At 37.4% G+C, this 19,645-nt stretch overlaps 1 protein-coding gene across 5 annotated transcripts in view; it reads left to right on the top strand.

Annotated features, from left to right (window-relative positions):
- The window catches only part of NELL2 (neural EGFL like 2), a 414,049-nt gene that overhangs the window by 155,004 nt on the left and 239,400 nt on the right, over positions 1–19,645 (top strand). For all 5 annotated transcript variants that reach the window (XM_046012522.1, XM_046012521.1, XM_046012520.1 and 2 more), the window contains 6 exons: positions 8,089–8,262; positions 8,352–8,448; positions 10,757–10,829; positions 11,000–11,082; positions 11,983–12,111; positions 13,571–13,673. In XM_046012522.1, coding sequence (XP_045868478.1) covers positions 8,089–8,262; positions 8,352–8,448; positions 10,757–10,829; positions 11,000–11,082; positions 11,983–12,111; positions 13,571–13,673 — 659 coding nt within the window. The remainder of the gene's footprint in view (positions 1–8,088; positions 8,263–8,351; positions 8,449–10,756; positions 10,830–10,999; positions 11,083–11,982; positions 12,112–13,570; positions 13,674–19,645) is intronic.

Raw genomic sequence — 19,645 nt, 5'->3', positions numbered from 1 at the left:
CATTTGTGCTTTATTATATCTGTTCTTTCTTCATCCTTGTATAAGACCTTCCTCAAATTGATATTTAAAAAATGCACCTGATACTACTAAATCCTGTCTTCCAGGATCATAGCTTAGTGTTGTTTCTCAGATTTTGTGTCTTTTTAAACAAAAAAGATTTTATTTATTTATTTGAGAGAGAGAGGGAGAGAGAGAGAGAACATGAGAAGTGGGGAGGGGCAGTGGGAGAGGGACAAGCAGACTCCCAGCTTAGCAAAGAGCCCAGTGTGGGGCTGGATCCCAGGACCCTGGAATCATGACCTCAGCTGAAGCAGATATTTAACTAGCTGAGCCACCCAGGTTCCCCTTTCTTTGTGTCTTGCTGGCCTCATCATCAGTGGTAACAAATTATCTCAATTTCTTAAATAACTATTTTTTTCCTTTTATTTTATTATTAACTCAGTTATATAGAGTAGTAAGATGGAGAGGTTTTTATTCAAGCCATCACGTTGGATGCCAGGGCTTCAGTCATGAATTAATTCCATTTTCTACTGATCTTTCCCCCTGGTGATATCAGTTTGGCTTCTGGCTATATTATTCATGAAAAAGCTTTGTTTTCCTCACTGATATTGCCACATTCTTCTTCTTACAGCAAGACTTTTAGAGTAATATTATTATTGGTGTTGCAGTGGCTAAGCATAATTTTCACCTAATAATGTGTTTGTTATTAAGGATCTCTAAGCTTCAGTGTACTTGGCCTTGGCCACTTGCCATATTCTCTGTACCCTTAGTATATTTGCTGGAATAAATGCACTAATAAATTGTACTTTAGAAAAACCTCTTGCCTTTATGTTTTCCTATAAGGAAGGTGTTTGTCATAAAAATGAAATCACGGGCCTCAGTAAATCATGAATTCTTGGTCATTGGATGTACTTGGACAGACTGGGTGACCATTTAATGGAAGTATCATAGATGAGCATTCTAAGCATGGATTCTCATTAAAATGCTTTCTGTTTGAGATTCATGCTTGTTTAAGTTCAAATGCACCCTGAAAATTTAGTGATGTTTAAATAGTGTGTCCTAGGAAATGTAAATCATCATTATGACATGTATGGAGGGCTCACTCTTTGTCAAGAACGGTGTAGAGTAAGCACTTACATCCCTTATTTTGTTAAATTCTGACAATGACCATATGAAGTTACAACTTTTATTCTATTTGATAGGAGAGGAAACTGAAGCATAGAGATTTTTCACTGGCCCATTATCACAGTTAGTAGGGAGTAGAGACAGGAGTAAGTCTCGGAGGCCTCTTAAATTACCACATTATACCACCTGGCTTTGATGACCAAATGCCATTAAAAACAAGTAGACTGGGGCGCCTGGGTGGCTCAGTGGGTTAAAGCCTCTGCCTTCGGCTTGGGTCATGATCCCAGGGTCCTGGGATCGAGCCCCACATCGGGCTCTCTCCTCCGCGGGGAGCCTGCTTCCTCCTCTCTCTCTGCCTGCCTAGTTGTGATTTCTCTCTGTCAGATAAATAAAATATTAAAAAAAAAACACAAAAAAAACAAGTAGACTAACAAAAATAGGATCAGTATGGCTCTAATGAAGGATGCCAGAAAATACACGTTTTCCCCATTCTCCCATCTCCCTTCACTTCTGAGGGAATCACTGGAAGTGACAAGGTGAAATAGTCCATTTTGTATAATAAAGGGGCAAGCTGAGGAACTCACAGTAATATTGGCCCTACCACTGGACTCCGCTTCTCATATATTGTTGGTTATGCTAGAGCTCTTATAATACCCGGGCTGACAACTAGTTTCTATGAATTGGTTAATTTTCTGTTTTCGCCTGGAACTCCTGTCTCCCGTTTCTGCATTCTTTCACTTAAACAAAATGTGTTCAGGTTGCCTGTTTTTCACAGAATTGGCTTTTTAAGAAGCTGGGCTTTATCATTGGGATTTTGTACTGACAAATGATAAATCAGTTACCCTTTACTGGGTGATCACTGTGTTTCAGATGCCCTGCTTTCTGTGGATTATCACACCAATTCCTCATTTTATAGGCAAGGACACTGAGGCAGCAGGAAGTGGGGTCAAAGGTGCTAGTGAGAAGCTGAGCTGGGTTTTCAGTTCCAGAGCCTGTGCATGTAACTCCTGTGCAGTTGTGCCTCCCACGAGCTCCTCTGATGATATATTTGGCACTAGAAGTGCATGGAGCTTTTCTTTAGGTGACTAACAGCTGGCTTCTAGCTTAACATACAGACGGCCCTATCCTTAGTATGGTTCACCTTACAGTTTTCTAATTTTACACTGGTGAGAAAGTGATGTACATTCAGTAGAAACTGTACTCTTAGTTTTTAAGTTTGGTCTTTCTCAGGCTAGAGATATGTGGTGAGATGCTCTCTCATGATGCTGGGCAGCGGCTGGGAGCCACAGCTCCCAGCCTGTCAAGCAGTCACAAGGGTAAACAACTGATACAATGTGTCTGTACCTGCACAATTGTTCTGTTTTTTACCTTCAGTACAGTATTCAATGAATTGCATGAGATATTCAACACTTTACTACATAATGGGCTTTGCATTCGACGATTTTGCCCAATTGTAGGCTGAGAGGAGTGTTCTCAGCATATTTAAGGGAGGCTAGGCTAAGCTATGATGCTCGGTAGGTTAGGTGTAGTAAATGCATTTTCAGCTAGGGTTGGATTAATCAGGACATAACCCCATTGCACGTTGAGGAAGAAGTGGACTGAGGTGATCTAATCGTTCTTCCATTTAGGTTTAATTTAAGGCAGCAGAAAATGTCTCATTTCATGTTGTGTGCAACCTTTTTTGTCAGATGAGACGTGACCTTATTTTCATCCTTTGATCTTGAATTATGAAGGAGGTTGTTAAAATGAACGATGTCCTGCCACTGTTGCCTATTTCTCTGAAGCCTAATCTTAAATTAGTTTCTACTTCTGCCAATGCAAAGGATATTTGAATAACGAGGGCATAAATTATTATAAAGGGTGAACTTTATTTCTGATTTTAGTTACTTCTCACAATTATGAATAACAAATCAGGGAGACACGGTATGTTCAGGTGTGACAAATTACCTTCTTGGGATTTAAAATGTGGGGTTTTTTTGTTTTTGTTTTGTTTTAAAGATTTTATTTATTTGACAGAGATCACAAGTAGGCAGAGAGGCAGGCAGACAGAGGAAGGGAAGCAGGCTCCCTGCTGCGCAGAGAGCCCGATGTGGGGCTCGATCCCAGGACCCTGAGACCATGACCTGAGCCGAAGGCAGAGGTCTTAACCCACTGAGCCACCCAGGCACCCCAAAATGTGGTTTTTAATTTAAGATTAAAAAATGCTCATTGTGGGGGCGCCTGGGTGGCTCAGTGGGTTAAAGCCTCTGCCTTCGGCTCAGGTCATGATCCCAGGGTCCTGGGATCGAGCCCCACATCGGGCTCTTTGCTCAGCAGGGAGCCTGCTTCCCCTTCTCTCTCTGCCTGCCTCTCTGCCTACTTGTAATCTGTCTGTCAAACAAATAAATAAATCTTAAAAAAAAAATGCTCATTGTGGATAAAAGGGAAAAAAAAGAACAATAAAATAAAGGTTGAAAATCACTCAGTTCTATCACTCAATAATAGCCTTGAAAATGTTGATATGATTCATTCTGTATTTTTTCCTTGGTCACAATTGTAATATATCAGTTAAGGTTCTTAGCTGTAAGATGACTTTGGAGGCAGTGGGCGGGAGGGCAGCTTATGGAACTGATGGGAGCCTGAGGTATCGGAATTTGGAAGAGTTAATAACCAAAAGCGCACTGGTGGGCCAGCAAACAGGAAGCAAGATGCAGAGTGACCTGAACATAGCCGACCAGGATGCCACTGCCCTAGCACAATGTGGGTGCCTCTTGGCTTCCTTCCTTGGTTGTGCTCCATCAAGAATCTCAAGAAAGAGTGTCTGATTGCTGGAGTGTGTCGGCAACCCATCTCTGGCTGTACCACGGAAAAGAAGAGGGAAGATTTGACACCTTTGCTCTTTGAATTGAAAAAGTTAACTAACATGTACTATCTTCACTGAGTATTTTGTCTGTACTGAGTAATATTCTGAGTGCTTGCTTAAATTAACTCATTCAAATCTTTAGAGATGTCCACTGAAGCAAGTACAATTCATATCCCTGTTTTATAGTTGAGTGACCAGACGAGGAACAGAAAGGTGAAGCAGCTGGCCGCTCTTGGGAGGGGTACTGGGATGTGAGTCCTCAGGCTTTAGGGCTGGGGTGTTTAACCACACTGTTCTCCTGAGCCTTGGGGGGGTGGACAGGAGAGGAGGCGAGCCAGTCCTGCCTCGTACTGAGACACAGTGGGCTTCTGGAAATGAAGATGACTGTTATTAGAAAAATTATTAGTTAGGGGCGCCTGGGTGGCTCAGTGGGTTAAAGCCTCTGTCTTCGGCTCAGGTCATGATCCCAGGGTTCTGGGATTGAACCCTGAATCGGGCTTTCTGCTCAGCAGGGAGCCTGCTTCCCCCTCTCTCTCTCTGCCTGCCTCTCTGCCTACTTGTGATCTCTGTCTGTCAAATAAATAAAATTTAAAAAAAGAAAAGAAAAATTGTTAAAGTAGACCCAGTGTTCAATAAGATACTTTGTAACATGTAATTATGCAGTAATCATATATGTTCATGCAACTTCACATCTTTGTGCACTTTTCTATATCTTAATAGTTACTGATTTCAAGGATTTGGATCAACTTCTTTCAACCTGTTTTCCCTTCCCTTAATGAAAATGAATATTTATTGACTCCTATCCATGTGCTAGGCACACTTCTAAGTATTTTACATCATTGTTTATTTTTCTCTTCACTACCTGTTTATTTGAGTATTGTGAATCTATTTCAGGTTTTTTTTACAATTGAGTAAATGATGCTAATGAAAATGTAACTTTTGGTAAAATATTTAACTTCTGAAGGGTTCTTGTTTGTAGGGCATAGTGTCAGCCTCATTGTTATTCAGGCTACTTCTAGTGCCTCAAGTTTAGGAATCCACTGCAGGTGACATTTCTAAGTGTGATAAGAACTTACAGATTTATAGCAACAGGGCAGTGTGTTTGCTGATGTTACTATTATTATTCTTAATGCAAACACCTTTCTATTATTGTAGAATTTACTCATTGAATTGATTAAATAATGAATACTTGTTATCAAATAATATAAGAAGGATTCTCTAGTTGGTGTCTTCTGGATTAAAAAAAAAAGTTGGAGTTTTATTTATTCTTGTTAAGTTCTAAACATGGCTTATATTCTTGACCAATTAGTTTATTTTATATCTTAACTATGTATATAGTGATTATACATATAAGCATTAAAGAGTGATGCATAGTTAGTGAACACAATTTAGAGGTAAAAAATATCTGAGATGGTTCTTTACATTCTCTTCTCCTAATTGATTTATTATGGCAACTACTGTTAACATTTTGATATTATCTTTATTGATCTTTTTTTGTCTCTAAACACACACACACACACACACACACACACACACACACACATTTTATCACACCACATGAGTTTCTATGGTTTTTTTGTTTATTTGTTAATAGTAAACCATGCATTGTTTCATGTTTGAACTTTATTCTTTCATAGAATGTTCCAGGATATGGATGAGTCATAATTCCTCTGTGAGTGGATAGTTGGCATTTTATCACAGATTTTTACTATTTTAAATATATCTGCAGTGAGCATGTTCTGTACATATCATTGCCAATTTGTGCTCTTATTTTGCAGGATCAATTTTTAGACTTGGAATTACTGATTTAAAGAGTATGCGCATTTAATGTGTTGATAGTTTTACCAGTCTGCCTTTCAGGAAGTCTGTGTCAATTTATTTTGCCATATAGTGTATGAAAGTGCTTATTTCTCCACATTCTTGTTGACACTGGATATTTGTAATGATTTTGATTATTGCCACTCTGATTGGTGAATCCACCGAGTTGCTTTTTCTTATTGATTTGTAGGTGTTCTTCATGTATTGTAGACATAAACCCCTTGTCTTACAGAATGTCATTTGTTCTCCAATTTTATTTATGGTATCTTTTCTGTTGAGGAAATTTTGATTTTTATGTAGTAAAAATATAGTTAATCTGTGTTTTATAGTTTCTGTTTTATTTTCATTTATTTTCTCTTTCAGTGATAGCTAAGTTCCTTCTTCTATAAGATTATTCTCAGCGGCCTACAAGCATTTGTACTTTTCTTACCCATTAGAGACAGATCTCCTTTGACTACCTGTGTTTCCACGGCTACTATCCCATCTCTTCAAAATGTCTATATTTCCCTCATTTCTCTTGCCCATTCTCTCTTGAGCCTACTTCAAGCAGACTTTCTTCTGTATGCAGTTTGCTGAATAGTTTTAGGCTTACCACACACCTCTGTTTTGCTAAATCCAGTAGTTAAGTCCTCCTTTTACTTGACCTGTCAGCAGCAGTTGATACAGTTGATTGCTTTCTCTTTCTTGAGGTGACTTCTTCATCATTAGGCCTTTGAGACACCACCCTCATTTTTATCTCCTCTAATTTTCACTAGCCACACTTATTGGTTTGCTTTGCTGGTTCCTCCTCAAAATGTTCAAGCTTTCTTCATGGCTCTGCCTCCATGACTTTCAGTGCAATATAGATGCCTGTGATTTCCAAATTCTTCCCTCCACCTCAGATGCTGTAGATCTAGGTGCTCTTCTACATGTTCTCTGCAGTATTCACTAAGTACTTTACACATAACATACCTAAGTGTAAAACTTGATTCAAATTATCATAGTTTTCCTTCATTTGAGAATGTCTTGATTTCTTCATCATTTCTGAAGAATATTTGTGGTGGATATAAGATTCTGGACTGACAGCTTTTTCCTTCATCACATGAAAAATACTGTGCCATACTTCCTTCTCATTTCCATCGTTTCTGTTGAGGAATCTACTATCACTTTGTTATTCCTTATTCACAAAGTATCTTTTTTTTCTTTCTTTCAATAGTTTTTTCTTTGTTTTTATTTTTCAGAAGCTTAATTATGATGACTATTTTATTTTATTTTTTTAAAGGTTTTATTTATTTATCTGACAGATGGAGATCACAAGTAGGCAGAGAGGCAGGCAGAGAGAGAGAGAGGAAGGGAAGCAGGCTCCCTGCTGAGCAGAGAGCCCGACATGGGGCTCGATCCCAGGACCCTGGGACCATGACCCGAGCCGAAGGCAGAAGCTTCAACACACTGAGCCACCCAGGCGCCCCTATTTATTTTAATCTATCTATTTTGAGGTTTGCTTAGATTCTTGAATCTGTGCGCTTATATCTCTTCCCAAGTTTGGGAAGTTTTCAGCCCTTATTTTCTCAAGTACTTTTTGAGGTCACCCTCTTTTTCATCTTTTATGGACTTTGCTTATATGAATGTTAGATCCTTTGTTATAATCATTCAGGTCTTGAAGACTTCTTTTTTTTTTTTTCCCCAGTCTGTTTTCTCTCCATTCAGATTGGATTATTTTTGTTCTTTCTTCAGTTAACCAATTCTTTTCTTGGTCCCCTTCCTTCCATTGTTTAGCCCATACTTTGGGCTTTTTAATCCAGTTACTGTTTATTTCTCAGTTCTAAAACTTCCATTTGGTTCTCCTTTATTTATTTTGTTCTTCTGTTTGTTTTCTGAGTCTTTCTATTTTTTCATTTGTTTCAAGTGTCCAAATGTGTTTATAATTTCTTGTTTTTGTCTATGTGTTTTCAAAATCATTGGCAGGTAACTTTTGTAAGAAGATATCTATAACTATATCACATATATTTTTTTTTCTTTCATTCTTTTTTTTTTTTGGTCTGCACACACTAGTACCCCAGGTTGCTGGTTTCCTCAATGAAATCTGGGATATGTGAGACAAAAAGAAAACCTAGGAAACTTAGGTCGTAAAGTTTCTCACTGATTTTCTTTCTTTACTCCATCTTTTAGACCCTTCCTATGTCTGTTTTACAATATAATGTTTAGTTTTCTTCAGTGAGAGGAATAGGAAAAGCATGAGACTCTATCTTTTTGGGGCTCGAGGTCATGTCCATAATTCTGGAACTTTATTTTCACTGGGCCCCTTGTGGCTCTTCTCTGTGCAGGTACCTGGAACTGGAGAGCAGCGGCCATCGGAATGAAGTCAGACTGCATTACCGCTCAGGCAGTCACCACCCGCACACGGAAGTCTTTCCGTACATTTTGGCTGATGACAAGTGGCACAAGCTCTCTTTAGCCATCAGTGCCTCCCATTTGATTTTGCATGTTGACTGCAATAAGTAAGTGAAATGTTCTCAGTATATGAAGGGGAAGATTCTAAGAAACGACTGTTAACTCACACTGCTTATGTGATATTTCCTTTTTGCAGAATATATGAGAGAGTGGTGGAAAAGCCCTCCACAGACTTGCCTCTGGGCACAACATTTTGGCTGGGACAGAGAAATAATGCACATGGATATTTTAAGGTATTTTTTTGGCTAAGGGCTGATGACAGCATAGAAATATAAATGCTTTCTCATGAGTTTGGAAAATCACGTTTTGCTTTTTGTGGTGTGAAACAAAATAATACTTGATTTGTGTATTTTTTCTGTTTTGTCTATTTTTTTTTTAACATGAGGGTTTTATTTAGCTCACGTACAGTATTTTCTCTTTTTTCCTGAATAAGTTTGATCTTTGACATTACACAGATGATCACAAAGTGGCAGTCAGGAAACTAACATATCATTGTTGAGGTTAGGGATTCAAAGTATTAAATACCTAATACCTAAGATGTTAATTTATAAATAAACTGCCACTGAAACATCACCTTTGATGATACTTTTACAGGGTTGTTAATAATAAGAGGATTGAAGACTTTTCAATATTCACTATTCATGGTCTATATGTACTTCAGAAAGTGAAAAGAGAATACATATATATATGCACAAATCTGTCAAAACACTAGGAAACAGTCATAATTTGTATCTTTTTTATTAGTGCCTATTTAGAGACACACTCCATAGAATTTCATCTTTGTAGATGATCCAAAAGACATCTCATTTAAATTTCTGTATCTTAAGGATGAAGAAATAAAGTCCAGAATATTGCTTGACTGCAAACCGGTAGTGTAATCATTTTCCCCCAGGGACTAAGACAGTACTTAAAACATTGAAGTGGCTCAGCAAGTGGTTGTTAACTGAAGAATAGTAGTTTCTGTGTCCAACTGGGTAGAGTAGGTACCAGTGATTTTGAAGTTGTGTTCTAAGTAAGCTCTGTGTTTCTGGGAAGGTGTTTTTCAAACTTATTAAAACTGTTTGTTACCTGGAAACCGGGTGCTTTCTTTGTACTATTCCTGAATCTTGGTCTTCCTGGCCTTGAAGTAGGCTCTTTTTTTCTTCTTTTACTTGTGCATAAACTGACTCAAAGGGGTTAAGTGACTCGCCCAAAGCCTACCATGAGGAATTGATTCCGTGCTCACAGATCCTAAGCAATCAGTGCTTTTTTTTTTGCCACATAAGGGATAGCAAATCTGTAGATGTCAATTCTCTCCTCTATTTAACCATGGCAGTCTTTGCCATGGAGCCCAGAAGTGGCCTTAGAATCCTTCTCACACGTCCGTTATTTCTAGTACTTCTTTAGGGGTCACAATTTTTACTGTAGACTGTGAGTGGTGTCCAGTGGAGTTGTACATAGCCTTTTTTCATGTTGCTGCTTCCAAGTGATAGGAACTTGTATAGAAGTTGCCTTTTTAATCCAAACCCCAAGCAAACAACAGATCTAGCAATTCCACACAGTATACTGAAATATTTATCATTCATATTGACATTCTTCATATACTATGCTATTAATTAAACACATAGGAGATATAGGCCAATATTTGGTGATTTTGTAGGTACATTCAAAATTGTCTCGATAATATGCTGGTACTGTCACCCTGTCATTAGACATTCTGTTTGCATTTTTCAGAGGAATGAAGTGAAATATTAATTAAAAATGTATGTAAAGTTGATGAAGGAAGAGAAGGGTGGTAGATGAAAGGGACAGCTGGAGTGTGTCTGATGAGGTTATTTTTGAGTTACCATTGGCCTTTGCTTTAAGAGCTCAGGAAGGTGGAAGCTAATTAAGCCTTAGTGACTAAGGATACATGTAAATTTTACATACAGACATGTGATGTGGCCCTCTGTAGAAAATGGGTCATCTGTAGCTGGAATGTTTAAAAGTTTCACGCTAAACTTTCCGTGCTCCTAAGCACTTGTCACTAAGTCTTGCGGCAGCTCTTTAATGAATCTGTTGTCCTTTATAAATTGAGAAATTAGTTTTAAAAGATCTGACTGAAAAATGAGAAATGCTCAGATGAGTATTGCACTTATGACTCAGTTTTTCTCTTTCTTTTTGATGGCTGCAGTTAGTTTAAAATTGGTATCAGTTTCACTGTTGCTGAAACCAGAAGTGATTTTCGGGTTGGTATTTAAAGGTCATTTTCAAGCCTTTCTCCAGTGGCTAAGTAAAAATAACTTCTCAAAACAACATGACTATTCCCTCTTAATTATATCTTGACATTTAATCTTAAGGCTTTAAAAATATTATCAATAGGAGAGTACATGGGTAATCATCTATTTTGCCTGACGTATTTCTTTCCCTTTGGTTTGAAGTAGAAGTAATGTATTCAAAAAGATGTTGTTCGGGGATCTTGGTGAGTCTATCTTGTAAATGTTTTCCGTCATGAACTTGACTGTTGAACATAATTTGGGTAGATGAAAGTAATACGTCTTTTTAAAAATTTTTTGCACACAGGGTATAATGCAAGATGTGCAATTACTTGTCATGCCCCAAGGATTTATTGCTCAATGCCCAGATCTTAATCGCAGTAAGTCCATTAGTTTTTGCACTGTGTGATAAAAAGTGCGTTTCTTGCTTAATTTTGTCCAGAATGTCAGTTTGAAATCTGAAGTCCCATATATTAGTTGTCAGCCTGGACTTAACTAGATTGACCTCCTTATAAACACAACTTGACCAATGTAGTGTTTGTGATTCCAGCCTGTCCAACTTGCAATGACTTCCATGGACTCGTGCAGAAAATCATGGAGCTGCAGGATATTTTGGCCAAAACATCAGCCAAGGTAAAAGCTACTTAAAAATACAGTGCAGGGAGCTCAGAAATCCTTGAGGTTCTTTATAGTTTATTTTTTATATATATAACCACAAATGTTCACCTTTGAGACTTTCCTTATTCTACACTGTTGCTGGGATTGAATCTAAATCTCTGCTCAAGGAGAGGGCTTATAAATATTCAAACCCTAGCCTTCTGTGTAACAAATGATTCGGTAAATCAGAAATGAGGCAGATTACCAGATTTTCACATTGCTTATTGCAGTAGAATTTATTGTTTATTTTAGTTTTTATTATTATTTATTTTTACTTAGTTTTTCTTTGTAAGGATGGAGGTGAGGGGCATTGTGAAGAATATGCACCCCAGAATTACATCAAGGGGATGTTCCCACAGATGCTTTCTACCGCTGTTTGCTGTTGTAGGATTATTCACTGTCCTGAGCACGTGTCAAGTTTCCTTGCAATTTCACAAGACTGTTGTCACCTTGCATAGTAGTTACTAAGAACCTGCAAGTTGTCTTGTATATCTATGATTTGTTTCTGACACGACAAATTCTGAGATTTGTTTCTTCACTTGAGTGAACATGTTCATAAAATTAAACATTTTTAAAAATGGAAAACCCTTTTCTGCAGTGTGAGTGATGCCATTTTTACCTAGCCCCCGTTTATATCTTGTAAATCATGCCTCTTTTTTTTTTTTAATCCAAAAGCAGGAATGAAATTTACCTCAAAAAGAAGAGGGAAAAAACTTTTCTTTTAAAGTATAGGCTTTAAAATATTGATGACCATAATAGATGGGCCCAGCCATCATTACTACTATATGCAGGAAAATTCCAATGCCTACTGAAGTATTTTTCCTTTCTGTGTTGCTGGAATGGTGAACACTATGAACCCCTTCCTTTGTGCCACAGCTGTCTCGAGCTGAGCAGCGAATGAATAGGTTGGATCAGTGCTATTGTGAGAGGACCTGCACCATGAAGGGAACCACCTACCGAGAATTTGAGTCCTGGACAGACGGCTGTAAGAACTGCACGTGTCTGGTATGGCTTCCTCTGAGAGTTCAGATGAAGGGAACTCAGATGCCCCCACTCTTTAAAAATTTATTAAAACAATGTAATCATGAAAATTTCAAGACCCATTTCCTCAAGACACAACACTAAAGTGCCAGCCAACCTGGTCAAATCTAAAGAACTGCGTGTTGCATTATTAAAGATACTTTCTAGCCTATAAAGATGATTATGGTTTAGGAATGCTATAAAGCTTAAGTTTATTGGTCCACACATGAAGTTAACAATTTAAATTGGGTTAGTGAAGGTGATTCCCAAAGGATTCTATCCATTTTCCTTAACATTTCAAGGGATTTTCCCCTCATGGGTTTATTAATGCATTTTAATAAAACTAAATTATATGCAGCATGAAATATTGTCACCAAATTGGGCCATACAGACAAATAATGGAATTTACCTTAGCAATCTTTAAAACTTTGCTAATGTGGTTGAATAAGAATTAGATAATTTAAATAAATATGATTTTTCTAATTGCATACTCATAAAGTAGAAATATTTAACACATTACTATTTCAAAAATAGATTCATTTTCCAAGAAAAGGTCAAGACTAGTTTGGTTTTTAAATTTTAAATTTCACATGAATTCATCAGTTTGAAGTCATTTACTGGAAAGAGACCAGAGGTCTCTGTGAATTAGCCTTTAAAAAAATTTTCTCCAAGTTCATCAAGTTCGTTCAAAAAACAGAATTTCATGTATTAAAAATGTTAAAGATATCCGTGAAATAGTCATATGTGTGTGCATGCATCATAAGACTTCTGTTTGGGAAAATAGAATGTTTCCACCAAAATTATAGCATTTACCAATGCAGTAAAACCTTCCCAACTTGTTAAATGGGGACAAAAATCAAAAAGAGTAAAATACAAGATGTGTATAGTGAGGTCAATAAGGTGACTAGAAGAACAGCTAGCTGCCTGGGAGTTCTGGCTGACCATCGGGAAATAAACTCCTTGCCATTCTGTTTGCAGTTTGGTGCTGCCTTGTGGTGGTGCTTAAATATCTATGGGAAGATTCTGGGTCCTGAGACTAGGTCTGCAGGAGGGCAGCAGCTATTTGAGAAATCCCCTGGCTTGTGGATGCTCATTTTGTGCATAATCTGGGCAGACATGAGGTTTACCCCTAGCTTGCTATTTCCTTGTCAGTGTGTGCTCCTCCCTCCATCCATGTTCTCATCCATCTAACTCCAGAAGGGGGAGAACTCGGGGGTGTGTAGCATTGTCACTGGACAGAAGATGGGAGCTAATCACCAACTGTGTTAGGACCCAGTTCATATTACTGTAGGTCTCTGTAGTATGGGTTTTACTGTATAATAAACATAAAGAATAGTAGTATTTTTGGCATTTTATGTGAAGAGTTTGAAACTTAGGATTAAAAAGTACTTTCAGGCTATCACACTGCAACTTGGAAATTCTTTAAATATTGCTTTCTTCTCAGAATGGAACCATCCAGTGCGAAACTCTGATCTGTCCAGTTCCTGACTGCCCCCTTAAGTCGGCCCTTGCGTATGTGGATGGCAAGTGCTGTAAGGAATGCAAATGTGAGCATAACTTTTATGTTGAATACTTTGTTTTGGCAAAAACAAATCTTCTATTAATAAATATTCACTCATCATTGATCTGGGCACCCTAAAAATTTTTAGAAATGATGTGAATTGGACGAATACCTTCTCTATTTTGGTTGATCAGTTCTTTTCCATTTATAAATGTTATACTAGTATTTAAGAGGAAAGTTTTTTCTTAGAGGAATCTGTTCTGTATAGTGACAATAGTAGGAAAGATCCGTAAGGAACTTAGCGGTAGGCATTTCTCTCATTGCACCACTTGATACCCATACCTGCAGAATAGGTTAAGAATGGTCCACACCCAACCACCCGGACAGAGGAAATCCACGATGTGAGTGAGCTTTGAGAGCACGTTGTCATAGGATTGTCGGGTGTGGACGGGGCCTGGTGTCAGTTCATGAAAAAAGGGCTCAAACTTCTGAGTGGGGAAGCTGTTTGACCTTCTTAGTCCCGTGGGGTTCACTTCAGATGTCGGGAAATGCTCTCTGAATTTGTAGCTGTCCCAAAGTAGGTTCTGTATCATTCCTTCAGTAGGAAATCGTTGCATTTATGTCACTTACGCTTTAAAAGATTATCCTTAAATTCTTATTAGAAGAAGCATTTAAAATGTAGCTATTTTTGTCCAAAGGAATAGGAAGCTATGTAAATGGCAATGTGATAAAGTTTGTAGAATATGCAGGGCTGTGTGAGTGCGGTATCATCATAGACGCATGCGCAAAGGCAGAGGTGGGGGAGGGGAGGGAAAGAGTGAGGGAAAAGAGGGTTTGAGAATGAATTGTTCCTTTTGATGGGGCTTTTGTTCGCTGTACTCCGTGTACCACTGCCATGCTGTTGCTGGTGAAAGTGACGAGTTCGCAGGAAAAAATCAGGAAGTCGCTTTGTAGCCCATTGATTTAATTCCCTCAGGAGCTCATTTATATTTAATTTTATTAGACTTTACATTGAAGCCAATCCATTTCACGAAAGTATATTAGCCTAGTCAGATAGGTTTGGCTGATCCAGGAAGGACTGAATGCATTTTTTTCTAACATGTGTCACTAGCTAATTTCCTCAGCGAGGAGTCATCTGAGTTTCTCCTTGAACTTATCTTAGTATGGGAAAGCTGGTGGTGATGTTCGGTAGTTTTCTTTGTAGATAGATGTAGGAGGAAGGGCCTTTTCTAGGGCTTTATATACATAACACAGCAATTGCTGGAATCAGACTTTTTGCTCTAACTTCTTTTATCCTTCTTTGCACACATACTTCTGCACTGTTACCCCTGAATATAGTAGATTTGCATTAAGTGATGTCAGTTTTATTAGAGGCAGGCTGATTGAAATAATGGACCATCATGATAGATGCATTAGTCAGAAGTAGTGAATTTCAATTCTGATTTTACCATTTGTCTCTGTTACCAACAGTCAGCTGCCTACTAAATCAGACAATGCTTGAAATCTTCCCAACAACATGCAGTTAGACTTAATGAAATGGTAAAATATTTTGAGATTTATTAATGCAAAGTGCTTCTGGCAGACTTTGGTATTAATGATTGAAAATTGACTGTGTTTGTCTCATAGATCATAGAGAAAGCAAGTAAATAATCAGTGAGGGGACCACAACACCACTGAAGAAATGCCAAAATTATTTATTTAAGTCTTTCATTTTCTGTGGTTAAAAGTGTTAAGGATAAAGTGACTTTATCTTTCTGGTTCTAGTCAGTGAAGGAATGCCATGGAATATAAATGATTTGTGCCTATATTTGTTTGTATTTTGAGTATTCGAAGTATGTCTCATTCTGATGAATTCAACATTTTACAAGAGCTAGCAAGAAATTTTCTGTGAACACCCACAGAATTTTTTTTCCTAAGGGAACTAAGCATTTAGTTCCTACGGTAAATATTCTTAAAGATTATTTGGGAATGTGTCTCTACAAGCATAATTTAAAAACCAGTCAGTCAAAATATTTCAGGAAATGTGCTTATGAAAACTTTGCAAAAACTTGTTTTATAAAAGAAAAGGTAACATTTAAACTAAATTTAATAATCATTAACTGACTTGCTTAGATTATTCAGATTTTCATATGTCCTGAGTGAGAGAAGCAAATAGTTACATCAGAGTGTGTGTGTGTGTCTCTATAATATATGACAGTCTTATTTTCTTATGTTAGTGTTCCCAGTATTATCATTGTTATACTTTATGAGAACTTAATTTCAGTGGAGCATGAATTAAGCTCTATGTTTTTTACTTCTTAAAAGAGAACCATAAGCTTTCCTCTTAGACCTTGAGCTCATCCTGTCTTTGCAACTCTGTTGCTCAAAGGCCTTTTTAAGGACATAAAATTAACAAAATATATTTTTTAGTGAGACTGGTTTAAAGAGATTAATCACTTGTTTCCAAAGTCCTTGGAAGGGAAAACATATAACGTAACTGCTGAATTTGACTGCCAAGATTGAAATGAACAAAAGAAGTGCAAGTGGCCGGCGGTCTTTTGGTGTTCTTTATTGAATGCTTTCTGGCTCCCTTTAACAGAATTGTTTGTGCAACCCTAAGCAGCCCTATTTTGCAGTCTGCTTTATATTTTCCCTCTGTAAATTCAGCTCCAGCTCTTTATCCAAATATAAATACTGGTGAATAGTAAAAAAGGTTGTTGTTCTGGGAAAGAAGTCAAAGAGAACTAAGCCTGTCCCTTTTCTTTATTTGAATCTACATAAGAAAGTGTTGGAAGGAAGGGCTAAGCCTCTTCCTGCTCCTAGCCCTGAGCTCTTGTGGTGAAGTTAAACAGAGACAGAAGATTCAAAGGTAGGAATGCCAACACCAAATAATTAAGGTAATAATCACAACTATAACGAAGTCATATGACTTCCATCGGTTAGAAGGCACAGAATTCTGCTCTTCATGTGAACTTTACAACAATTTTATAAGGCAGGCATTGATTCTGTCTTCCTAGTAAGAGCAAGTGCATGACTTGTCCATGAACACGCAATTAGCTGGAAGTCTCAGAGACATTCCAACTGGAAGTGTTGTGCTTTTTGAGCCTACCTCCTTCTTTTTTATTTATTTATTTATTTTAAGATTTTATTTATTTATTTGACAGATAGAGATCACAAGTAGGGAGAGAGGCAGGCATAGAGAGAGAGAGAGAGAGGAGGAAGCAGGCCCCCTGCCAAGCAGAGAGCCCGATGCGGGGCTCGATCCCACGACCCTGGGATTGCGACCTGAGCCAAAGGCAGGGGCTTTAACCCACTGAGCCACCCAGGTGCCCCAGAGCCTACCTCCTTCTTTAAAACCATATGCTATAGGGGTGCCTAGGAGGCTCAGTCAGTTAAGCATCGACTTTTGATTTCAGCTCAGGTCATGATCTCGGGGTTCTGAGTTCGGGCCCTGTGCTCAACACAGTCTGCTTTTTCTTTTTCTTCTGCTCCTCCCCTCTCTTCCTCTCTCTCTCTCTCTCTCTCTTTCTCTCAAGTAAGTAAATAAATAAATAAAAATCTTTTTTAAAAAACCCACCCATCTAGTACAATTAATTTAAGTGATCTACTTTTATCCACTGGTAACTAAGCTTATCATGCAAAACCATTGGGAGTCCTGGCTAACTCTAGGAGGTGGTGCAAAGTAAGCAGACTTTGCCTCCATCCCTCTTGCTTCTCCATTTTCAGCCATAATCACCACATCCTAGTTACAGGCTCTCAGCTAGCTAACAAAGAGACTGACTGACACAAATTCAAGATAACTCTGGAAAATGTAAAGTTTAAATATTTTTAGGTGACTTTAACTCTGCAATAGGATGAGGTCCAACCAATTAAAATATATAAAATCTCAGCCCACGTTAAGAAAACAAAAAGAACTGTCAGAAAATAATTGATGAAAGTTTTAGCAAACAAAGTTACGGAAAGGCACTGAAATTAAAAAAAAAAATTAAAGATTCAGTTTTGAGCACAGAGCTCTGTTTCACAGAGAAGGTGATTCATGAAAATAGGGAATCTGAGGCAATCTGAACTAATACTATAATGTCTTGCAGAAGAGGCTATGTTTAAAACAATAACAAGGAAGACGGTTTTCCCTTCCTTTTCCGGAGAGACATCAAATATAGGAAATGTGAATGTGACCACCAAAATTAGTTGGTGCTTGTCTCGTACCAATAGTTATTTTTAAGTAGTACTGCCTTAAAAAGCCTTGATTTATATGAATAAATTAAAGTCATCCTTCCTTTGATTGGACAAGATCAGAGTTTTAATATATAATATAGATTACATTTTAATATGCTCTGTGGTGATTAGACAACAGATTATATTAAACTTAATTTAAAAAGTCCTGTCTGCTTAGCTAAAATGAAGTTATTATAATGTCTTTGCATATCGAGTATTTAAGTATGTGGTTAATAGAGTTAGATTTTCTGGTTTGTATTCTGACTACCGCTTACTAGCTGTGCAACTTTGGTCAAGTTACCAAAACTCTCAAGAGTCTCAGTTTCCTTTTCTATAATAGTTGTATCTATTTTATATGGTTAGGGTGAGGACTGAATGAGTAAATACATGTAAAGTGGCTTGGAACAGGTGAGCTATTATTGTTTTTGTTAAAGAACTCTTTGTGTTTTTATTCATGAAAGTAGAAAGCAGTGAAACTATCTCATTGGGTCATCGATGTAAAGCCCCACAGGACCTCAGAGATCTTCCGAACAGTCATTTGCTCTGGGGGGAGGTAAAGCTTTATTATCTCTGTTTTACAGAGGAAAAATGAGGCCAGGGAGGTCAGATGACTTTTCTGTGATCACACAGTTAGTATTTAAAGGAAAGTAATTTTTTTTTTTTTCCAAATTGTGTTTTGATATATGTTACTACTCTCTCTTCAAGGCACTCTCTTCCTCAGTATTTTGGATAAGTCTTGACCAAGGTTGACAGTAAGAAGCAATTTATCATGCATTATATATTCTTTTATGTCTGACTTCTTTCTTTCAAAATCCTGTTTGTGAAATCCATCCATATTTTTGCATGTAGATATCAATTATTCATACTTATTGTGGTATATATTTCATGTGTGTTAATGTACCACAGTCCAGTTTATTATTGAAGGACAGTGGGGTGCTGTCCACTTTTGTCCTTTATAATTAATTAGTCATTCTGTAAACATTCTTTACATGCTTTTTGGTGTTATGCCTGCCTGATGGGTATATACCTAAGTAGAATTACTTGTTCAGGGGTTTAAACTGTTTTATTTAATGACAAAACTTTTTTTTAAATTTTTTAATTTTTTTTATTAACAAATAATGTGTTATTAGCCCCAGGGGTACAGGTCTGTGAATCACCAGGTTTACACTTCACAGCACTCACCATAGCACATACCTTCCCCAATGTCCATAACCCCACCACCCTCTCCCTACCTGCCCCCACTGCCCCCCACAACCCTCAGTTTGTTTTGTGAGATTAAGAGTCTCTTATGGTATGACAAAACTTTTTAACCTTTTGTAAAATTGTTTTGCCAAACTGTTTTCTGAAGTGGTTATACCAGTTGTTCCACACCCATACCCACATTTGGCAATTTTGATCTTTTTAATTTGAGGCATTATGATAAATGATGTTGGTACATAATTTCATATTATAGTTTATATTTGCATTTCCCTGATGAATCATGAAGATGAGCAACTTTTCATATATTTATGGGCTATTTTCATTAATCTTAAATAATAGAAAAGAAAAGCAGATTATTTATATGTATACTCTGACAAAGAGCTTTTTTTCTCTCTCTCTCTCTCTATCTTGTTAGATAGTCATTTGGGAGGTTTAACTCTTTTATGTTCACATTAGTGTGCAAATATGGATGATTCTAGCCCTGTCACTTAAAATGCATAGTAAAGTAGGGATGGAGATGAAATGACTGCCACTTAAGTAATCTGAGGATTTTTTTTTTAAATGAATGACAGTGTCATAAAACTGATTCAGAGACTTCTGAATATGTAAATATAGGGATAAGAA

The sequence above is a fragment of the Meles meles genome, chromosome 7 (assembly GCF_922984935.1).
Source record: "Meles meles chromosome 7, mMelMel3.1 paternal haplotype, whole genome shotgun sequence".
In the NCBI taxonomy this organism is placed as follows: Eukaryota; Metazoa; Chordata; class Mammalia; order Carnivora; family Mustelidae; genus Meles; species Meles meles.
This window is presented reverse-complemented; position numbering and strand designations above follow the sequence as displayed.